General features: G+C 45.1%; 1 protein-coding gene across 1 annotated transcript; it reads left to right on the top strand.

The window, feature by feature from the left end:
• Positions 1-262: 262 nt before the first annotated feature.
• On the top strand, positions 263-12,779 carry LOC141125684 (acetylgalactosaminyl-O-glycosyl-glycoprotein beta-1,3-N-acetylglucosaminyltransferase-like). The gene is made up of 3 exons (XM_073612311.1): positions 263-706; positions 5,185-5,642; positions 12,068-12,779. Exons 1-3 carry the CDS (start codon positions 263-265, stop codon positions 12,777-12,779), a joined length of 1,614 nt encoding a protein of 537 aa, XP_073468412.1.
• The last annotated feature ends 11,605 nt before the right edge of the window (positions 12,780-24,384 follow it).

Below are 24,384 nucleotides of genomic sequence, written 5' to 3'. Positions count from 1 at the left end.
AATGCGGTCTCACCCATGTCCACCGATGCATTCTCACCCTTGTCCACCGATGCAGTCTCACCCTTGTCCACCGATGCAGCCTCACCCTTGTCCACCAATGCAGTCTCACCCTTGTCCACCGATGCAGTCTCACCCTTGTCCTCCGAAGGAGTCTCACCCTTGTCCACCGATGCAGTCTCACCCTTGTCCACCGATGCAGTCTCACCCTTGTCCACCAATGCAGCCTCACCCATGTTCATCGTGCTGCCTACCTGTGTCCATCATGCAGGGGAGCAGAGGAGAAGAAGAGCATTGCTGGCCGGATGATAGGAGTGCCGAGGGACATTACTGGAACAGCTTTGATTTCAATTGCTGTGTATTTCCGCCACTCGGCGTCCTGTACAGCCCCACCCCCTTGCCGGGGAACTTTGATACACATCACTCGTCCTGGGTTGGACGGGTGATCTGTCTATCAAATTCCCTGGGACCAGGGGGAGGGGCCGTTTGTGACAGCGAGTGCGGGGAACACTCGGCTATAGAAATGAAAGCCGCTAGTGATGTCCCTCGTGCTCTGAATCATCCAACTGGCTCTCTCCTCACTCTTCCCCTCCACGAGCGCTGGGAAAGGCACTCCAATACAACCTGCCGGCCGGCAGTGCTCGCCCCCCTCGCTCCCAGACAGCCCTTCCTCGCCAGCCCTCAAAATTCACTTGCAAAATACGAGCAGGCGAGTGTAATTTTTGAGGGCTGTGTATATATAATTTATTATGCTACTAATGGTGATGATCAGCGACTTATAATGGTGCCGCAGGCAATCTGACACTAACTGACACCGGGGGGGGGGGGGTCTGACTATTACAGACACAAATACAGTGATAATATTATACTATTATACATGGTCACTGTACTAATGACACTAGCTGGGAAGGGGTTATCTAGGGCTATCAAGGAGTTGAATGTAGACATGTGCATGACGATAACATTTGTTTCGTTTTGATTCGTTAATCTAGCAATTTAGTTTTGTTAAATTTGGTTGGTTCGTTCCAATTTGTATTCAGGATTTGTATTCGGAATTCTTCAAATTTACCGATTTTTTTTTGGATTCGAAACATTCAAAAATCAATAAATCTTGAATCGGTCAAATCGAAAACTTTAGATTTTTTTTCCCCGATTTATATGTGGCAAAGTGAACAAAAGAAAAATCTTCATCAAATGATTACAATGACTCTTTAACCACTTCCGGACCGCCTGCCGTCGTTATACGTCGGCTGTTTGAAGAGGGGTATCGTTGTTATGGCAGCAGCTAGCTGCCATAACCCCGGTATCCTCTTCAGCGGGTGGTCCGCTTTCAGATAAAAGTGGTCTCTGCAGCGGATTCGCCCCCCTCCCGCCGCTTACCTGAGTTGCCGGCAGTGGCGCAGGCGATCGTGTCCTTCTCCCTGTTAGGTATGGAGATGAGTGAGGGGAAGATGGCCTCCACCCGTCTCCATAACATTGCAGGGCGGAAGCAACATCAAAATATCACATCTGCCCATAGCTCTTAAAGCAACTTTTTTTTTTTTTTTATTGCATTTTAGTGTAAATATGAGATTTGAGGTCTTTTTGATCACAGATCTCATATTTAAGAGGTCCTGTCTTGCTTTTTTTTCTATTACAAGGGATGTTTACATGTTTACATTTGTGCTGAAACCCAACAAAACCTTACTCATATTATCAGCTGTCGGTCCAATACCTAAAATTAACCAAATCTTGGATGACACGCGAAAGCCTGGACACCTCCCAGACCACCCCCTCAAAGAATGAACTCAAGGTTGCGAATGAAGCACCCCACAGTCAAACACTGATCAATGAAATAAGAACCTATACCCGTTCAACCCAACAACTGAAAAACTGTTAGGATGAAGAGGCAACAAGTGACAAGTGGGCTCAATATCAGTCTTGCTAATAAAGCCGGGGGAACCACAGCCACGACCCAGCGCGCTGCCGCTTCAAAAACGCAACACAAACCAGAATCTATGAACTCATTCACCGAACCCCCCCCCCCCCCCCCGTGATCCGACCCAAATGAATCCAACCTAAACTTGTTTGGTTACTAATTGGGAACTAACCCCCCCCCACCGGAGAAACCACCGAATGATCCAGCAGTGAAGATATAAATGGACCAGCCATGCGGCCCAGTTTCACCTCTTTGCTGGTTTTGCCGACACTACCTCCCGGGTGAGCCAACGCCGACCTCAAATTGTCGTGGAGGGTGGGGAAGCCTACACGGGATACGAAAGCCCTCGGCGAGTCCCGAGGCCAGCAGGTCCCAGTTCGGATACCTACCTAGAAGCAGGCCCATCCTAACTATGCTCACCGGAGTCATTCCCCAACTCTGCCCTAATCCCTTTGAGTGCCTCTTTTTAAGAGAGTGGGAGCCCTCGCAGCCCGAGCACTCGTGTATGCATTCGCACAACATTCCAAACTTGCGAGTCCCTTCCTTAAATGCCCAAAAAAACCCCTTTCTCTTGTTGGCCGACTGTCCAGAGGAATAAGATCCGCCAGCCCCCGAGGAGCGAAACAAAGTCCCCCAGCCCGCTCCGAGGCCATGAGCTGCATCCAAATACTAATATCTTTGTGATCCCCGTGCAGGGACGTACCTAATGCCTTGCGCTACCGGACGTGCAACCTGATCCACGCCAGATGCCCCATAGGCTTGATAAGCCTCCCGCGGTCGCATCCAAATAAGGGAAGAGGGCCGAGCAATTCTCTGGCGCCCTTTTCCAAATTGCAAATGCCTGAAACCAGTTGGTAAACGGCCGGGAAATTAGCCCGATCGACTCTCCTCCTCCACCTCATTCTTCCTATTATCAAACTTACCTCCTTCCCATTTAAATTCTCCAGTGGGAGAACATTTTGACGTACCTACCCTTGCAGATTTTTTCCTAACCTCCTGCTTGAGGTGTTCCTCCAGCGGCCCCTCGACGAACGTCCGCCTCCCATTCTCCGGCATCCACCAAATGAAACCAATCTACCTCCGTATTAGCGCCTTACCTTGTCCGCCGTCCTTCCCGCCCTCTACCCTTGTTGAAGGTACCTGTCCTGCCACTGGTCCCGGAGAAGCCGACACCCCTATGGCCATCTGCGGACCCAACAATGTCCCAGTCTCTGCTGTCAACGCGGCCCACTTACCTCTGAATCTGCATGAGGAGCCCCAGGCTGCCGTCGGAACCCAGCACCAGCTATAGGATCTAACCTTCCCACGACATCCCTTCATCCTGCCAATAACTGCACCGACTGCTGCGCCCCTGTCCCTGCAGTCCTAAAAAAATCCCCTGACAACACAGAAACACCATGCAACCCCCCACCCCAGCAAACAGGCCACAGGCACACACACAGACAAAGAGGGTCGGCCTTGAGGCCACTTACCAGGCTGCTCATCTCTTCTCGCTTCTCAGCTGATAGGGGAGCATCCGCGTGAACTGTTGTGCTGGCCCGGCCCATTCCTCTCAGCATCTGCTCTGCGCCATCCTGCCGCCAGTGACGTCAGCTGCCGCCATCTGCCATGGGGACCCAGGCCATTCCTTCAATGACACGCCGGGCCCGCGCCCCCACCAAGCGGGCCGCCGCCGCTCTACTCGCGTCTCTCGTTGTCCCCCCTTGTGCACCGCCCTCAGCCATGTCATTCAGAAGATTCCCCCCCCTCGTCACTCCTGGAACAGGGACACCGGCCGCATCTGATAACAGGTCGGTTCCGAGTCTGCAGCATGCAACGGCGAGCCGCCCGAGTGGCCCCTGGGGCCAAGACCGGGCGCCGCCCATACACCTGAACCGTCGGTGAGGGAGGGGGCTGCCCCCGGACATCACAACCACCATCCCGTGATTCCCACTGAGGAATGGTTTCCCCCGGGCCGTACCACCACCGCCTGTACCCGGCGCTGTGGAGAAGGGGCCGTAGGGTCACTGGAGGCACACCCCATGGGGGCTACCAGACGATGTTGACGCTGTAATCAAGTGCTAGCCTCAGGCCTGCGGCTCACCGGCGGTCTAGGTCTCCGAGCACGTGTCTCAGTGGGGTGGGGGGGTGCAGGAATAGTACCCCCCGCCCGGCTCCCACAATCAATCCAGCCAGCCATCCTGTGAGCCTGCAGCCAGGCCGTGCCATGCACAGCTGCTGCAGCCCAGAATAGTGCTATCGGGAGGAGGCTACAAGTCCCCCATAACGTTAAGGACAAAAACTGAGCCTTTCTTGCTAGTAGCTGATTCCCTATCTCTTCCCCTGGCCTCTGAGCACATGTCTCAGTGGGGGGTGCAGGGATAGTACCCCCCGTCTGGCTGCCACGATCAATCCAGCCAGCTTTCCCATGAGCCTCCAGCCAGGCCGTGCCATGCACAGCTGCTGCAGCCCAGAATATTGATATCGGGGGGGAGGCTATAAGTCCCCCCTAATGTTAAGGGCGAAAATGGAGCCTTACTTGTTAGAAGCTGATTCTCCAGCTCTTCCCCTGCAACTGAATAACCACCCCCCTTTCCTCTCCAGCTCACTTCCCCCCAGTGCTCCACCCATATCTCCTAAACCATTTAGAAATGCCCTAACAAAAACCTAACCATGTACTCCCCTCCCCTCTTACCATTACTCCCAGTCTTAAGCCCCATTAACCCCTGTCATGCCGGCCCTTCATTTATTGCTTTTGGGGCATACTACGGGCCTCTCTGTATATCTCAATAGCGGAAATAATCATTTTAAAAACATATACACTTTTAAAAAGATATGTAAAATATAATATAGTCTCCAACCATTATATTCCCCTTTTAAAAGAAACAAATCTAACTCAGCCTCCATTCCAGCTCTTCCCCTGCAACTGAATAACCACCCCCCTTTCCTCTCCAGCTCACTTCCCCCCAGTGCTCCACCCATATCTCCTAAACCATTTAGAAACGCCCTAACAAAAACCTAACCATGTACTCCCCTCCCCTCTTACCATTACTCCCAGTCTTAAGCCCCATTAACCCCTGTCATGCCGGCCCTTCATTTATTGCTTTTGGGGCATACTACGGGCCTCTCTGTATATCTCAATAGCGGAAATAATCATTTTAAAAACATATACACTTTTAAAAAGATATGTAAAATAAAATATAGTCTCCAACCATTATATTCCCCTTTTAAAAGAAACAAATCTAACTCAGCCTCCATTTCTAATGCATTTTTATTTGCACCTTTCTTAGCGTCAACTGTCACCCAGAATCATCATGAAAAAGAATTTTCGCCATTTTCTGGTTACATTAGTGGTGACTGTGATTGTTTTTCGAAGGCTCTTCCTTTCAGAATCAAAACAAGCTCAGACTGAAACCGCTCCAGCGGAAAAGGTGGTTGTTCGTCATGTTCTTCCAGTCTCTAATTATCCAGTAGTAAAGGGTGTAGAAAATAACAGCGCTCAAAATTTCCCAGACTTTAATGGGCAGCCACAGAACATGAAAGATTTTCTGACATACCGCCATTGTAAAAGTTTTCCATTGATACTCGACGCCCCCATGAAGTGTGGTGGTGCAAATGGCTCCAAAGATGTATTCCTGTTTTTAGCCATCAAAACAGCCCCAGCAAATTATGACCGTTGGGAAGCCATAAGAAAAACATGGGGAGAAGAAAAAAGCTACTTGGGTGCCAACGTGAAAAGAATTTTTCTGTTCAGTAGATTACATTTTTTTCCTTGTCAAAAGAAGTTTATTGAGTATACAATGTTATAAAGATACATAAAGTAAGTTTACAAGGATCTATAAAGTAAGCTCATTGTTTTACAGTAGGGTTTATATAGGTAAATATCATGAAATTTCAAATATTAAACATTGGGTTCACGTAAACCTAAATTAAAGATATATATCATTTCCTTAGTTACTTTTGTAGGTATTTAAATGATTTATACCTACTATACATATTGTTTACAAGTAGAGTGTATATAGGTCAAATAAATTCTGATAATGAGCTTTAATCGTAAGGTGGAGAAAAGGAAAGAGAAAGAAGAAAAAGGGTTGAAAGGTAGAGGTATGGTCCACAAGGTTGTCCCGCTCGTCAGTTTATTATTCTTTTTAGTTCTCTTTGAAGCCTTAGAATGGGTGTCTCTGTAAGTCATTTAATCTGTTACCATGGCAACAGGACAGAGTCATTGAAGTTTGACAGGAACTGTTGTTTTATCCAAGGATGCCAAAGTTTTTCAAATTTTGGAATTTGATTTTGATCGATGGCTACCATCTTAGCATAGGACATTGTATTATTCATTCTCTGAATTGTTTCTGCTAGTACCAATGTAGGAGATTTCCATGCCTTGGCCACTGTTTGTTTTGCAGCCGTTATTAGTTGGATCATAAGTTTGAATTGAGAGAGTGTTAACCATTCCGGTTTTAGATTAAGTAAAGTTAAATATGGATCTGGTTGTATTATTTTTTTAAATATTTTAGATGCAATCACGAAGACTTCCTTCCAGAAGGTTTGGATTACTGGGCACGTCCACCATATGTGTAAATATGTGCCTATTTCTGGGCATCCTCGAAAACAAAGAGCTGAGGTATTAGGTGAATATTTTGCCACTCTAGCGGGTACAAGGTACCAGCGAGTTAGGACTTTATAATTTGTCTCCAGTGCTAAGATGTTGGGTGAAGATGACTTAGATGTGAGCCATATGTTAGACCAGTCCGTGTCTTCTAAAGTTCGTCCCAGGTCCTCCTCCCACTTCTGAACGTAAGAGGGTCTATTAAGATTTGCTACTCCATATAATTGATTATAAAGTGATGAAATTGTACCTTTAGCAAATGGATCTTTTGTACAGATTGATTCAAAAATGGATAATTGGGATAATGGTGTATCCCCCTTTTGGAATGGTGTATAGAAATTTTTGATTTGGAGATATCTAAATATCTCAGAGTTTGGTAGATCATATTTTTCTCTAAGCGATGGGAATGAAAGGAATGATTTAGATGCTATGAAGTCATTTAGTGTCTGAATGCCTGATGTTGTCCAAGCTTTAAAAGAATTTGGGTAGATCCATGCCGGATAAAAGGCCAGATTTCTGATAAAAGAAAGGAGAGGATTGTGTGGAGATTGTAACTGATATTTGGTTTTTAGTTTATCCCAGAGAGATAAGAAGTGTTTAGTTATGGGATTATGAATTTTAAAGCGGTCTTTAGGATCAAGCCATAATAAATTTGATATTAATAGAGGGTCATTTTCTGAAGCCTCTATAAATACCCATAATGGGATTTCCTGTTTTGCATGGTATTTGGACAGACTGGCCAAATGTGCTGCTCTGTACTAGTTAGTAAAATTAGGGTATCCCAGGCCTCCTTTATTTTTGGGAAGATGTAGTGTGTGTATAGGTATACGTGGTTAAGAAGAGCCCCATATAAACGAAGTTGCTCTTTTTTGTACTATTCTCAAAAAATAGGAAGGAATTGGAATAGGGAGGACTCCGAATAGATAAAGCAATTTGGGTAGAATAGTCATTTTGATTGCATTAATCTTCCCTATCCAGGATAAAGGAAGTTGCGACCATTGTTTTATTAAATTTGTGATCTGTCTTAATACAGGAGGATAATTGGTTGAGAATAAGTCAGAATGAGATGCTGTTAAATGAATTCCAAGATATGGGATTGATTTTTCTGCCCATGTGAATGGGAGTGCATCCCTAGCCGGGATCAATTCCATGTTTGTGAGTGAAATATTAAGCACTAGGCATTTCTTAGGATTAATCATAAGGCCGGATAGGGCTGCAAATCCATCAAGAGCTGGTATTAAGTTAGGACCAGAGACCTGTGGTGATGATAGAAAAAGTAATATATCGTCTGCAAATATACATAATTTGTGTGTAATACCTCCTACTTCAATGCCAGTTATAGTTTGGTTTGTTCTGATGTATTGGGCCATGGGTTCGAGTATAAGGGCAAATAATAAGGGAGATAATGGGCAACCCTGTCGGGTACCTCTTTCGATATTAAAGGCTTCAGATTTGTATCCAGCATATTTTATATAGGCTTTGGGTTTATTATATAATGCTTTGATCCATGTTAAAAAGTGGGGTCCAAAACCCCATTTTTGTAATGAATATTGCATATATTGCCAGGATACTGTGTCAAATGCCCTCTTAATATCGAGAGATAGAAAACATAAAGGGATTTTCCGTTTTTTACCAATATGTGCCAATAACACTGCCCTGTGTATATTATCGCCTGCCTGTCTATTTGGCATGTAGCCTACTTGATCTCTATGTATTAATTTTCCTATAATGCTATTGAGGCGTTTTGCTATTATTTTTGCTAATAATTTAATATCGAGGTTTAACAGAGAGATAGGCCGATAATTCACACAGGAAGTATCATCAGAAAGGGGTTTTGGGATCATACAAACAATTGCCATTAGTGTTTCTTGCCGAAAAGAATGTCCATCTAGAAGTTTGTTAAAAGTTTCAGTGAGAATGGGAGAGAGTATTTCTGAGAATGTTTTATAGTATAAAGCCGAGTAGCCGTCTGGGCCTGGTCTTTTGTTAAGTTTTAGGTCTTTTATGGCGTTAGCAACTTCATCTATAGTTATAGGCTCATCCAAACTGCTTTTTTGATTCTGAGATAACTCAGGTAAGGTTATTTTTGAGAAGAAGGATTCAGCCTCTGTAGGATTAAATTCATTGTTTGTCTTGTATAAAGTTGCGAGATGTGAGTGAAATTTATGGACTATTTTAACTGGATTACAAGTGTAAACATTTTTTGATAATTTCAAACGTATTGGTTTGAAAGATTTGTTAGTTGAATTTAATGCCCGAGCCAAATATGTACCTGGTTTGTTTGTATTCATGTAGAAATTGTGTTTGGAGCGTTTGAGGGATTTATCAACTGACTCAGTGAGAAATAGATCGTATTCCAATCTAGATTTTTCCAGATGAGATTTTGTACTCTGAGATGGATTATCTTGAAATGATATGTAGGCTGCATTAAAATTGAGTTCTAGTTTTTTTGCTAGATTTTTGCGTTCCCGTTTAAATAGTTCCATTTGTCTTTGTATTGTACCACGCAAGACAGGCTTATGAGCTTCCCACAGTGTTATTGGGGAGATGTCTGTTGTATTATTAATTGATATGTATTCCTTTAAAGCTTGTTCAATGGCCATCTGATGTAGTGGGTGTTTGAGCATTATGTCTGGTAAGTACCACGTTGGGTCATGCGCTTTTGGTATGGCTGAGGCTATAGTAGTGTATACTGCATTATGGTCAGACCACGGAATCGGAATTATATCTGATGCAATAATTTCTGGTATCATTCCTATTGTTAGAAAAATATGATCTATTCTGGTGAAGGTTTGATGAGGGTGCGAGAAATAAGTGAATTTCTTTTTCATTGGGTTACTTTCTCTCCACGAATCTACCAGATTGTATTTGGAAAGAAGTTGAGAAAAAGGTAATCTAGAGGTTATTTTGGATGGTGTAAAAGGTGATTTATCTAGAAATGGGAGGAGGACCTGGTTCGAATCCCCACACATTATCACTGTTCCTATTTTGTGTGTATTAATCACTTGTAATATATGTGAGAGGAATGGTGTAGGTTGTTTGTTAGAAGCGTAGTAGGAAATCACAGTGATTGCTGTATCCATTATATAACCCATGAGTATCAGGTATCTGCCTTCTGGGTCTTTAATTTCTGATGATAAGGTGAATGGTGTGGATCGGTGAAATGCAATTAGAGTTCCCCTTTGCTTGGTACAGGCAGAAGCCGTGTAAATTTGTTGATAAAAAGGAGAAATATATTTTGGAGTAGAATCTTTGGTGAAGTATGTTTCTTGGAGGCATACTATGTGAGCCTTCTTGTTATGGAAAGTACGGAAGGCTTTGGTCCTTTTTTGAGGGACATTTATTCCCTGAACATTCAGGGAAAGTATATTCAGTGGTGCCATGGCAATAGATCAAATAGTTTTGACTTACTTTTTGTTATGCAGAGCTGACTGCGCAGATCAACCTGTGTGGACTGAAGAGATGAATAGATAGAAAAGAAACCAGTGAATTCTGGAGTAAAGAGTAAACAAAAAAGATATGAGATTAGATGATACATTGTATAAATTATTTTTTGCAAGTAATCACAATTTACCCGTGAAAGAGAATAAATATCTCTCTCAGGGGAATAAGTGCCTTCGTCACACTCCCACATAATATGATTGGGAGAATGAGGAGGGCTAATGGGGGTACACGGATCTTCCGCTTACAGGAGAGAAGTGCTATGTCAAAAGACATCAAAATGATGTTTCATTAATTGGAGTGCAGAATATAGTTTTTGTTGAAATTATTTATTCCAGGGTGGTTGTATATGGTTAGTCTTGCCCTAGGCTAAATAATTCGGTTAGAAAGGTACTGTTAATAACTTTGGTATTGATGAAGATAGTTTGAATTATTTTGGGATTTTAACCCTTTTAGAGTAAACAATTACATATTTTATTCATATGTAACTGTTTAGATATGTTAACTCATAAAATTGAGGTTGTATTGCTTCAGATTAGAATAAACAAAAACATAATTCTAGGAACTAGTTAGGTAATAATATATTTGTTTTACGAAAAGAAAGAAAAAGCTTCCATTACTTCTGGATTATTGAACATATTTGTCCTAAAAAGTAAAACATCTATTGTTATTACCTGATAATATATAACTGAACAAGAATTTCCTTATTTCACTTATATATTCTAAGGCTATATGAATCATAAGTAAAAAGAAATATAACTGGAATGTAACATGATCCCACACAGTGTGTGACTATCAGAATGCAGTTACATTCAGTTATAAATATAGGTTTTTTATAGAGAACCATCTCTTAGTATAATAAATGAAGAGATATCAGGAATTAGGATGTCAGTCCATTGAATCTTCTTGGTCCATGGATGATGTGGCATAACGGCCTCTTTTGTGAGAATGATGATTCCCATTTTGTTTTGAAATTTTCTGGGTGCTGCCTGAAGGTGAAGATGATGCCATTCTTCTGCGTGTGGGAGTGTTGCTGCTTGTGGGTTCTGTCAGATTTAATTTTAAAAGGGTTTGTTGTAGTTCATCTGCTGATCTGCTTCTGTAAATTGTACCTTGGTAGTTAAATCTGACTGAAAAGGGGAAGCCCCATTGATACATAATGTTGTGGCGTTGCAGTTCCATTAGTTGGGGTTTCATGGATCGTCTTTTAGTAATAGTAAGTTGGAATAGGTCAGCAAAAATTTGATAATTGTGTCCTTGAAAATTAAGTTCCTTTTTTTCTCTTGCAGCAATTAGTATTTGTTCTTTCGTTCTGTAATAATGAAATTTTGTGATTATATCACGTGGGGGTCCATCTTTCTTTTTGGCTGTGAGGGCTCTGTGTACTCTGTCCAGTTCTAAACGTTCAATAGGGATATCTGGCTTTAGTTCTTGTAATAGAGCAGTAATAGTAGATTGCAGGTCTGTCACAGTTTCAGGTATTCCCCTTATGCGCAAGTTTGAACGTCTGGCTCTATTTTCATAATCTTCGAGCTTAGTTTGAAGTATTAAATTCTCTTTTTTTAATTGTTCCAATTCTGTTATATTTCTTGGGTTGTAATTTCAATTTCATCCATTTTTATTTCTAAGGCTGCGGTGCGGTTTCCCAGCTCTCTTATTTCTTTGGTTAGGCTTTTTGTTATTTGGTCTGAGGTTTGTCTTAAAGCCTTATGAAGCATCTTTTCAAATTGTAATAATATTACTGGGGATGCTGAGGAGGCTTGTGGAGAAGTTTGTGAGAGGATTTGTTCTGTATCTGACTCAAATGGAGAGTCTTGCTGTGACATTTTCTGTCTGTGAGAGTGCCCTGGTGCTGTATATTGTGAGGTGACTGGAGCTGCTTCAGCTGCAGTGAGTGCCTGTGAGCTCTTTGTGAGGTGATTTTTATTTCTGCCACGGTTTCCTCCCAGTACCATATTTCCTGCCCAAACTTTCACAGTTTGTTCCCTGGGGCAAAAAGGTTCAAATGGATACCTTTTGAGCCTGCAGGCTCCGCTTTGTCCTTCTCTTCTCTCCTCAGCGGTGTGGAGCTCTAACAATGCATGTCTGCTCCACTAGGCTCCGCCTCCTGCCCCCCCGAAAAGAATTTTTCTTAGTGGAGTTTTAAGGAACAAGGAAGAATCAAAAAGGATGTTGCAGCTGCTAGAAGCAGAGAGTCACACATATGGAGACATCCTGCAGTGGGACTTTGAAGACACTTTCTACAACTTAACATTGAAGCAGGTCCTTTTCCATAAGTGGATGGCTCTCAGGTGCCCAGGGGCACAGTTCATTTTTAATGGCGACAATGGCGTTTTTGTTACTTTAAATGTTATTACATATTTGAGAGGCTTAGAATTCGATGGATTGAAAAAGCATCTTTTTGTTGGAGCACTAAATATAGGGATGCCACCTGTTCGTGAAAAACATAGCAAGTATTATGTCCCAGAAGAACTTTTTCCAGGGGATTCTTTTGTACTCTACTGTGGAGGAGGAGGTATCCTCATGTCTGATTTTACAGCTTATGCTATCTCCAAGAAATCAACTCACATTCCCCTTTTTCCTATTGATGATGCTTATCTGGGAATGTGCCTTATGAAGGCTGGTCTGAGGCCACATAACCATGAAGGAATAAGAACATTTGGTATCAAAATGCTGAATGGAGTAGACTCATTTGATCCTTGTTATTACAGTGACATGCTTATGGTCCATCGCTTTATACCCTATGAAATGTTAATTATGTGGAAAAGCTTAAAGTTTACCAAGCCAAAGTGCAAAACACAGATGGTAAATATTTCTAAACCAGCTCAACCTTAAGCCCAAAATATATATTTTCTTATTCCTGTATAGCTTATACCATATATATGTATAAAAGTGATTCTGGGTAGAAACAAATTTTAATATTACACCAGGAAGCTACGTTTGAGCTTACCTATTTAGGATAGATTAGAACGGTACAAAGCCTTAAAGCTGGACTCCAGAAATAATCTATTTTTTAAACTTATATTGGGCCAGCTTGGCTAAAATTAATTATGGATATATCGCAGCTGGAGGGCCTCTGAGGATTCTCAACCTCAATAATAGTTCTTGCTACATACAGTAAGTGCTGTCCTGTTGCAGCTATTTCTTGTCTAATACACTGAAGCCAGAGAGTTATTCCCTTGGCACCTCAACATCACAGAAGATGCTTTATAAATGGCAATGTGCCTTTCCTCTCCACCTGGTCCAATAAGAGAATACCTTCTATTCATTGAAAAAGACATTTTCTGAATGGAAGTGGTGCTGAGTAAGCAACTCTGGCTTCGGTGTACCAGACCAGAAATCACTGCATCAGCACCTGGAATGGGGCAGCACTTATTGTATGTGGCAAGAACTACTATGCTGAATTTGAGAATCCCTGTCAGTCTTTTGGATGTGACCTATCCATAAACTACATGTAACCAAGTTGGCCCAATGCAAGCTTTAAAACACAGATTATTCAAGCTTATTCCTAGAGTTCAGCTTTAAATGGTGTAGATAGGGTGAAAGGCATATGGAGAATGTATAGTGTGTAACTCACACACCCAGAGAGACAGAGAAGTCCCTATTATTGGCCTAATGTATAGACCCCTCTCAAAATAAATGCACCATTTATCAAAAGTGTTAGTCTACACTAACCTTCCATTGGATCTTTGCTATTACCCAAAGCTATATAATGGAAAAGTAGCAATGAAATGAAGAGTCACTTGTGGGTTTAACCAATCATTTTTGGCACATTATTTTTTCATGGTCTGAAGGGGCGTGTCCTTTACCTACATATTTTATGCTAGCAGTTATCCTTTGTCATCCCAGGACATTGAGCAGCATAAGACATCACTACATGCAAATTCAAATGACCAGTTCTTGTACATTTATCTAAAATACAGACAAAAACCAGGTGATAAGTGGGAGGAAGTGGTTAAAATGTGTAACCCATTTTCTGAGTTGGTCTTGTTTTGCCCTTGTAGCAGTTGCTGGAAGTGTATGTAGGCAGATTTAGAAGCTCCTTAGATCACAAAAGGTACCTGTGTGGTTATCCTCAAAGTTTGTGCATTGTACTAATTGGCACCATACATGTTTAGTTGAGGCAGTTGTTCCCCTGCCTCTGTTCAACTGCTCGGTCTACTGCTCTGATTTTGCTTATTCATGCAGTTTGCTCAGTGCCATAGTAAGGTCTCATGCGCACTTGAGCTCAAAAACACTGCTTTTACAAGCTCTGTGCATATACACATATATATTGTGGTATTAGGGGTTATTTGGCTTCAGTGTAGAGCTTACCAGTGAGCTGAGTCTACACCACATATGCAGTTTAAGGGCTTTTTTGGCCCATGTTTTTCGAAGTAAAAGAAAAAACAGTCCATCCAGGATTCCCATACAGGGGTTTCTTCCACAAAGCAATAATGAAATAAATGGAAAATACAGAGCCACCTGGCTCTCTGGTCAGCACTGCTGTTCAGGCGTTGACCTGGGTCCTCTTGACCCTGTAACTGTGTCCCTGTTTGGTACCCACACTGTAGCCTAGGCCTTAGGTCTGCTCTCTCCTAGCTTACTCCTGTTCAGCGCCTTGCTGCTCTGTCACAAAGTACATCTGCCTCCTGCAGACATGCATGCTCTGGCTGCACCCATGCAGTCTCTGACTGCTGCAGAGGAATGGGAGTCCACCTGACTGCCATGCACAGACTTCCTGTCTGTCGGTGGGGGCCCAGAACCATGGTCAGGTTACTACTAAATAGCCCAGCACACAGCTGTGCAATCAGCGTGTAAACCAGTAATATTCCAGGTAGTACAGGGTCCCAATGCCACATATCCTCCCCCCTTGTTTTGAACCGGAGGGAGGAACACATAAACCTATCACTATGAATGGGACACCTCTGTGCCAGCCATTAGCTGCGTAGGCCCATTTCTTTTTCCGGGTATGTTTCCACCAGCACTTTACCTTGCCACCTCTGTGCCAATCAGCAGCAGGAGTCCTAATCTGCCCAACCTTTCTAAAGGGGCACTCCACACACATCTTCTTCCGGGTGTGCTTCCATCAGTACTTCTTCCTGAACCGTGGGCTCCCACTAACCTCTCTATCCCTTCTACCTTCTGGCCACAGGATCTTCCTTTTCTTTTTTTTCCCATAGACCTACTCTCCCGGGACTGTTGGGGACCACTTCCATGAAACCTGTCAGGAACTGACCTCTCTCACTACCTGATGCAACACTGACCAACAACATCCGTTTCCCAGGTTCACTAACCCCTGTGTTGTTACCCTTGGCAACCAAACCATCTGAGATCAACACCACATCCTTCTGTTTAACCTCAATAGCAATGTTCCACAAGGGGTTATTCAACTCAATATTATTATTGTCATCAGGACTTCTTGTCACCTTGTTTGCTAGGACAGTGTCTATGGAGGGACAATCTAGAGGCAGGCAGTTATTCCCTATGGGACATTCCCGCAGTTTCACATTGCCCCCTGTTGTCCAACACTCCAATAGTGACTGTCCTACCAACGTACATTTTTCACCACATTTTTCCACACCAATCTCTTTAACCATTTCTGTGTCCATTGATACCTCAACCTGCACCTCCCCACGAGTGATGGATTGAATTCCCACTACTGCTGCGTTTGTTCCGGGCCCTTTCTTTATATGAGGTCTAGCGGGTGAGACAGCACACGCGCCATGTACCAACCACTGCTCAGCTACACCTCGGACCGCACTAGCAGCAATGCACCTCATCACACCAGCATATGGAGAGACTTCCACTATGTATATCATTTCTGATTCCTCTAGCAGTTCCCCTGAGCGCATTCCACACACAACTGCCGCTGGAAGCACTCTCGCAGAGAACCGTGACACCACTTTCCACAAAATTAACCAACATTGCAGTAACCAATTTTTATCAACATTGCTTAACATTGCCTGTACCACGTGCCTCCACTGATTGGTACTATGCAGTACCAGGTCGCCCATCTGCGGTGGATACATGCAGGTGTACAGCGGAAAGATTTTCACCAATTCCAACAACATCTCAGTTATTTCTAGACACACCACATCTAAACACAGAACTCTAGGGACTTTTCCCTTACTAATGACGTGGAGGGGCTCATTTGCTAAGGCTTGAGAGGCAGAGACACTCAGAGACCTCCACCTCAACTGACAAAACTTGCAGCTCCCCATGAGCACTGCAAAACGCATGTGTCACACTCATCCTCTCAATTTCAGCAACACTGAGCCCTTCCAAGTCTTTATCCATTATCCCACCATCCTGACACTCAACATTACTCATCTCTTTTGCGGTGGACAAAACCTCTGCTATGTATGCGCCCTTTTGAGATTTTTCCAACTGGAGAGGGTTAACTTCTGCAAAAGCCAACGCACCTGTATCTACTGGCCCTGCAGCCTCTCCATTTGTCACAGCAGAAATAGTGTCCACCTTACTATTACCTTCAGAAATTTCTTTCCACCACGCTAACACCTTTATGGCGAGACTATCCCAGTCTATCCTGTCTGTGCTCCAGTCACCAGCACTCCGTAGTACTGCTCCCTCTGCCCATGGAGACACAGCTGGACAGAGTGGTTTAACAACAGGCACCCTGCACCAGTCACTGTCAACCACATCAGATTGTGATAATTCATGCTCCATCACTTGAGCTATTTTTCCATTGTGTTCCACCTGAGCAGTATCACAGCTGTCCTGGAGCCCCGCTGGCTCCAACACAGGGAGTCCTCGCGAGATTTCCAGGGACAACTCTGCGTCACTGCCTGTGGTTGCCATGGGAAAACCTTCATCATCAACATTTTCAGAAATACATTCCTCATTATCATTCCTGACTCTCATAGGCTGTCCCAGCTCATTACCAGCTTGAGCCTGTGGGATATTTATTATATCACTTTTTGCTTTATAAGACACTCTCTCACCCACCAGGGTGGCTACACAGTCATCCTGGGAGACCTCAAGCTCAGACACCATGAGCTCCTGGGAGGTCTCCAGGGACAACCCCGTTGCACCTGTCATGGTTGCTAGGAGCAATGGCACATATCTCTCAGTGGTCACCCCTGACTAGGGATGAGCCGAACACCCCCCCGGTTCGGTTCGCACCAGAACCTGCGAACGAACCGAAAATTCGCACGAACGTTAGAACCCCAATGACGTCTATGGGACTCAAACGTTCGAAATCAAAAGTGCTCATTTTAAAGGCTAATTTGCATGGTATTGTCCTAAAAAGGGTTTGGGGACCCGGGTCCTACCCCAGGGGACTTGTATCGATGCAAAAAAAACTTTTAAAAACGGCCGTTTTTTCGGGAGCAGTGATTTTAATGATGCTTAAAGTAAAAAAAAAAAAAAAAAGTGAAATATTCCTTTAAATATCATACCTGGGGTGTGTCTATAGTATGCCTGTAAAGTGGCGCGTGTTTCCCGTGTTTAGAACAGTCCCTGCACAAAATGTCATTTTTAAAGGAAAAAAATCTCATTTAAAACTGCTTGCGGGTTTAATGTAATGTCGGGTCCTGGCAATATGGATGAAAATCAGTGAGACAAACGGCATGGGTACCCCCCAGACCATTACCAGGCCCTTTGGGTCTTGTATGGATATTAAGGGGAACCCCGCACCAAAATTAAAATAAGGAAAGGTGTGGGGCCACCAGGCCCTATATACTCTGAACAGCAGTATACAGGCGGTGCAAACAAGACAGGGACTATAGCTTTGTTGTTAAGTAGAATCTGTTTGTAATTTTTAACGGGTACATTTTTAACGTGTTTAGCTCCAGCCAAAAAATCTTTTTTAAGCTTTTTGGAAAACATAGGGAAGGGTTATCACCCCTGTGACATTTGTTTTGCTGTCTTTCCTCCTCTTCAGAAGATTTCACCTCACTTTTTGTCCCAATGACAAATGTTTTTTGAAAATTTGGGGTTTTTTGTGGAACAAGGATTGGAAAGCATCAGTGGAAAGGAGAAATGTTTTTCCCATATTAACTCTTACAGGAGAGAATTTCCCTTCCAAGGGGTAGATTTAATCTCACGTCCTGTTGTCTCCTTCCGTTTGCAAGTAGGAGTCGTTTGTAAGTTAGATGTTTGAAAGTAGGGGCCTGCCCTATATACTCAGCAGAAATTTGGGCCTTAGGTGTTGTTGTGGCCACAACACTGTAAGCCCTCACAGGGCCCTACTGTGAAATATTAGATCAAGAATTGTAATTACATGCCCCTGTTAAACAGGGGCTGAAAAATTGGGCCTTAGGCACTGGTGCCACAACACTGCAACCCCTCACAGATACTCTAGTTGTAACGCAGAAACGAGCCCTGCTGCAAAGTATTGCATCAAAAATTGTAATTACATGCCCCTGTTAAACAGGGGCTGAAAAATTGGGCCTTAGGCACTGGTGGTGGCGCCCAGAACCAAAAATGTTCTTACAAGCTATCAGCGTGATGATTGAGGAGGAAGAGGATAATTACTCAGGGATAGTCACTCAGCATCAGCATAGGCAGTCTTTGAAGGGATCTGAGATTTCAAAAAAAATTATTCGGTTACATCAGCATCAGTTGCTTGGTAGCTGGTGGTGATCCAAGACTGATTCATTTTTATGAAGGTCAGTCGATCGACCGAGTCGGTGGACAGACGCACCCTGTGATCGGTTACAAAGCCTCCAGCAGCACTGAATGTGCGTTCCGAAAGAACGCTGGATGCAGGACAGGCCAGTAGCTCAATTGCATACTGTGCAAGCTCTGGCCAGTGATCCATCCTCAAGACCCAGTAACCCAGAGGATTTTCGATGGGAAAGGTGTCCAAGTCAGATCTTGCCCCTAGGTATTCCTGCACCATGTAAAACAGACGCTGGCGATGGTTGCTGGAACCGATCATACCTTGGGGCTGCGGACCAAAAAATTGTCTGAACGCATCGGTCAGATGGCCATCTTCTCCACCGCTCCTTCTTTGACTGACCAAAGCCTCAGCAACACGTTGTCCAGAAACAGGAGTTTGTAACCTCCCAGTCTCTGGGAACGCATTGTACAGACCTTTCTGCAGGGCCTCCCGAAGATGTTTCATCCTCTGCTCCCTCTGCGATGGCAAGATAAGGTCCGCAACCTTGCCCTTGTAACGTGGATCAAGGAGGGTTGCCAGCCAGTATTGGTCCTTCTCCTTGATACCACAAATACGAGGATCCTTACGCAGGCTTTGCAGGATCAGGGAGGCCATGCAGCGTAGGTTTGCTGAGGCATTCGTCCCGGAGTCCTCTGGGTCACTAAGGACTACATGGTCCGCAGCCACCTCCTCCCAGCCACGTACAAGTCCATGTGTTTCTTGGGACTGATCCCTTAAAGACTGCTGCTGATGCTGAGTGCCAGGCTCCACCTCCATACCGACACAATCTTCCTCCTCCTCCTCCTCCTCTTCCTGTGTGATCGGCGGGCACGCAGGAACACTGTCTGGATAAAGGGGGCCTTGAGAGCTAAGGAAGTCCTCCTCTTCTTGCTTCTGTTCTGCCTCAAGTGCCCTGTCCATTATTCCACGCAGCGTGTGCTCCAACAGGTGGACAAGGGGGACAGTGTCACTGATGCATGCACTGTCACTGCTCACCATCCTCGTGGCCTTCTCAAATGGTGACAGGACAGTGCATGCATCCCTGATCATGGCCCACTGGCGTGGGTAAAAAAAAACAAGCTCCCCTGACCCTGTCTTGGTGCCATAGTCGCACAGGTACTCATTGATGGCCCTCTGCTGCGTGTGCAGCCGCTGCAGCATGGCCAACGTTGAGTTCCACCTGGTGGGCATGTCACAGATTAGGCGGTTCTTGGGCAGGTTAAACTCCTTTTGGAGGTCCGTCAGCCGAGCACTGGCATTATATGACCGGCGGAAATGCACACAGACTTTCCTGGCCTGCCTCAGGACATCCTGTAAGCCTGGGTACCTGCCCAAGAACCGCTGCACCACCAAGTTAAGGACGTGAGCCAAACAGGGCACATGGGTCATTTGTCCCTGTCGGAGGGCAGAGAGGAGGTTGGTGCCATTGTCACAAACCACCATTCCTGCCTTAAGTTGGCGTGGCGTCAACCACCTCTGAACCTGCCCCTGCAGAGCTGACAGAACCTCTGCCCCAGTGTGGCTCCTGTCCCCCAAGCATACCAGCTCAAGCACCGCATGGCATCTTTTGGCCTGCGTACTTGCGTAGCCCCTTGAACGGCTACAGAGCACCGCTGGTTCCGAGGACAAAACACAGGAAGAGGCCATGGAGGAAGAAGAAGAGGAGGGGGTGGAGGAGAGAGGTGTGTCACAATCATTAGCATTTTGGAGGCGTGGTGGCAGAACAACCTCCAACACTACTGCACCTTGTCCTGCATCCTTCCCAGCTGCCAGCAGAGTCACCCAATGTGCCGTGAAACTTAGGTAACATCCCTGTCCATGCCTGCTGGACCATGAGTCAGCGGTAATATGCACCTTACCGCTGACCGCCCTGTCCAGCGAGGCATGGACATTGCCTTCCACATGCCGGTAGAGAGCCGGAATCGCCTTCCGTGAGAAAAAGTGGCGTTTGGGTACCTGTCACTGAGGAACCGCACATTCCACAAACTCACGGAAGGGGGCAGAGTCTACCAACTGAAAAGGCAGCAGTTGACGTGCTAGCAATTTTGCCAAGCTAGCATTCAACCGCTGGGCATGTGGATGGCTGGGAGCAAACTTCTTTTGGCGGTGCAGCAGCTGGGGCAGGGAAATTTGCCTGGTACAATCTGACGTCGGTGTACCAAAAGCAGATTGCCCACAAGTACTTGGCTGTGACACACCTAATTCTACACCTTCATTCCTCTCAGTGCAGGTCTCAGAGAGGACTGAAGGTATAGTGGGGTTGGAGATCTCAGCTGATGAGGAGCAAGGAGAGGTCCTCTTTGTTCTTTGGTGTGGGTCTTTTAGATACGCTTGCCAACGAACTGCATGGCAGGTCAACATATGTCTGGTCAAGCATGTGGTACCCAAGCGGGAGATGTTTTGGCCACGCGAGATACGCTTGAGACATATGTTGCAAATAGCAGCGGTGCGATCTGATGCACTCGTCTCAAAAAAGGCCCACACCAAAGAACTTTTTGAATAATGCGCACAGACTGCAGCGCCCTGCACATGTGGAGCTTTGGGGTGTGATGCAGTCAAGGTGCTGCCCTTAGGCTGGCCCCTGGAGGGCATCCTGCCTCGTTGGTGATGTGCCGCCTCCTCCTCTCTCCTATCAGGCACCCACGTTGAGTTAGTGACCTCATCATTCCCTCCCTCCTCATCACTGGAGCAAACCTGGAAGTATGCTGCAGCAGGGGGAGCATGACTGCCAGATTGCTGTCCTTCCTGGGCACCCCCTCTGTCCGTGCTCACGTTACTGCCTTCATCGAGCTCAGTATCATCATCAGAGCCTTCCAAACGCTGGGCATCCTCCTGGAGCATGTACCCAACACTGTGGTCAAACAGTTCGAGGGACTCCTCAGGAGGACATGGTGGGGCTAGGGAAGGAGTCACTGATGACATTGAGCCAAGGGAAGAGGCCGCTGCTTTGCCAGACAAAGTACCCTGGGCATGGGTGAGAGAGGATGAGGAGGATGAGGAGGATGAGGCTCAACACGGCCAGCTGCCGAAAAAAAGGCCAAGCGTGTCCCACGGCCACGTGCTGATGAGGATGCACCGTCTCCACGACCAGCACTAGACACAGAGCCTGCTTGCCCTCTCTTATTGGCTTGTGACTGTCTGCCTCTCCTTCTTGGCCTTCCAGACATACTAATGGCCTGTAGCTGCACTAAGCTGGGATATATATATATATATATATATATATATATGTACTGATACTGCAGCTAGCAAAATCAACTGCCTGCCTGTAGTATGAGAACGCCACCAACCTTCTACAGGTAGCTTTAGCTGAACACTGTGCAGAGCTCGCAAAAAAATAACTTGTAGGTTTAGCTGGACACTGTGAGGAGGACGCACCACACTAATATGTAGTTTTAGCTGAATACTGTGAGCAGGACGCACCGCACTAACTTGTAGTTTTAGCTGAACACTGTGAGCAGGACGCACCGCACTAACTTCTAGGTTTAGCTGAACACTGTGAGGTGGACGCACCGCACTAACTTGTAGTTTTAGCTGAACACTGAGCAGGACGCCCCGCACTAACTTGTAGGTTTAGCTGAATACTGTGAGGTGGACGCACCACACTAACTTGTAGGTTTGGCTGAACACTGTGAGCAGGACGCACCCCACTAACTTGTAGGTTTAGCTGAACACTGTGAGGTGGACGTACCCCACTAACTTGTAGTTTTAGCTGAACACTGTGAGCAGGACGCACTGCACTAACTGTAAATAGTCTAGCTGCCTGACTGTGGTACTAATAGGATCAAAAGAACACCAGCAATTTTCTTCAGGTAGCTGTAAATACTGTAACAAGACAAGCCTGCCTGTCAGTAAGAAGATAACAGGAACGGATCTAGCTGAACACTGTGAGCAGGACGCACTGCACTAACTTGTAGCTTTAGATGAACACTGTGCAGAGGTCTCACTACACTAACTTGTAGTTTTAGCTGAACACTGTGAGCAGGACGCACCGCACTAACTTCTAGGTTTAGCTGAACACTGTGAGGTGGACGCACCGCACTAACTTGTAGTTTTAGCTGAACACTGTGAGCAGGACGCACCGCACTAACTTGTAGTTTTAGCTGAACACTGTGAGCAGGACGCACCGCACTAACTTGTAGGTTTAGCTGAACACTGTGAGGTGGACGCACCACACTAACTTGTAGGTTTAGCTGAACACTGTGAACAGGACGCACCCCACTAATTTGTAGGTTTAGCTGAACACTGTGAGCAGGACATACCCCACTAACTTGTAGGTTTAGCTGAACACTGTGAGCAGGATGCACTGCACTAACTGTAAATAGTCTAGCTGCCTGACTGTGGTACTAATAGGATCAAAAGAACACCAGCAATTTTCTTCAGGTAGCTGTAAATACTGTAACAAGACAAGCCTGCCTGTCAGTAAGAAGATAACAGGAACGGATCTAACTGAACACTGTGAGCAGGACGCACTGCACTAACTTGTGGGTTTAGCTGAACACTGTGAGGTGGACACATCACACTAACTGTAAATAGTCTAGCTGCCTGACTGTGGTACTAATAGGATCAAAAGAACACCAGCAATTTTCTTCAGGTAGCTGTAAATACTGTAACAAGACAAGCCTGCCTGTCAGTAAGAAGATAACAGGAACGGATCTAGCTGAACACTGTGAGCAGGACGCACTGCACTAACTTGTAGCTTTAGATGAACACTGTGCAGAGGTCTCACTACACTAACTTGTAGTTTTAGCTGAACACTGTGAGCAGGACGCACTGCACTAACTGTAAATAGTCTAGCTGCCTGACTGTGGTACTAATAGGATCAAAAGAACACCAGCAATTTTCTTCAGGTAGCTGTAAATACTGTAACAAGACAAGCCTGCCTGTCAGTAAGAAGATAACAGGAACGGCTCTAGCTGAACACTGTGAGCAGGACGCACTGCACTAACTTGTAGCTTTAGATGAACACTGTGCAGAGGTCTCACTACACTAACTTGTAGGTTTAGTTGAACACTGTGAGGAGGACGCACAGCACTAACTTGTAGTTTTAGCTGAACACTGTGAGCAGGACGCACCGCACTAACTTCTAGGTTTAGCTGAACACTGTGAGGTGGACGCACCGCACTAATTTGTAGTTTTAGCTGAACACTGTGAGCAGGACGCACCGCACTAACTTCTAGGTTTAGCTGAACACCGTGAGGAGGACGCACCGCACTAACTTCTAGGTTTAGCTGAACACCGTGAGGAGGACGCACCGCACTAACTTGTAGTTTTAGCTGAACACTGTGAGCAGGACGCACCGCACTAACTTGTAGGTTTAGCTGAACACTGTGAGGTGGACGCACCACACTAACTTGTAGGTTTAGCTGAACACTGTGAACAGGACGCACCCCACTAATTTGTAGGTTTAGCTGAACACTGTGAGCAGGACATACCCCACTAACTTGTAGGTTTAGCTGAACACTGTGAGCAGGATGCACTGCACTAACTGTAAATAGTCTAGCTGCCTGACTGTGGTACTAATAGGATCAAAAGAACACCAGCAATTTTCTTCAGGTAGCTGTAAATACTGTAACAAGACAAGCCTGCCTGTCAGTAATAAGATAACAGGAACAGATCTAGCTGAACACTGTGAGCAGGACGCACCGCACTAACTTGTAGGTTTAGCTGAACACCGTGAGGTGGACGCACCACACTAACTTGTAGTTTTAGCTGAACACTGTGAGCAGGACGCACTGCACTAACTGTAAATAGTCTAGCTGCCTGACTGTGGTACTAATAGGATCAAAAGAACACCAGCAATTTTCTTCAGGTAGCTGTAAATACTGTAACAAGACA

This window comes from Aquarana catesbeiana, linkage group LG01 (assembly GCF_042186555.1).
Source record: "Aquarana catesbeiana isolate 2022-GZ linkage group LG01, ASM4218655v1, whole genome shotgun sequence".
NCBI classification, from domain to species: Eukaryota; Metazoa; Chordata; class Amphibia; order Anura; family Ranidae; genus Aquarana; species Aquarana catesbeiana.
The sequence above is the reverse complement of the archived record's forward strand: the minus strand, read 5'-3'. Positions and strand labels throughout refer to the sequence as shown.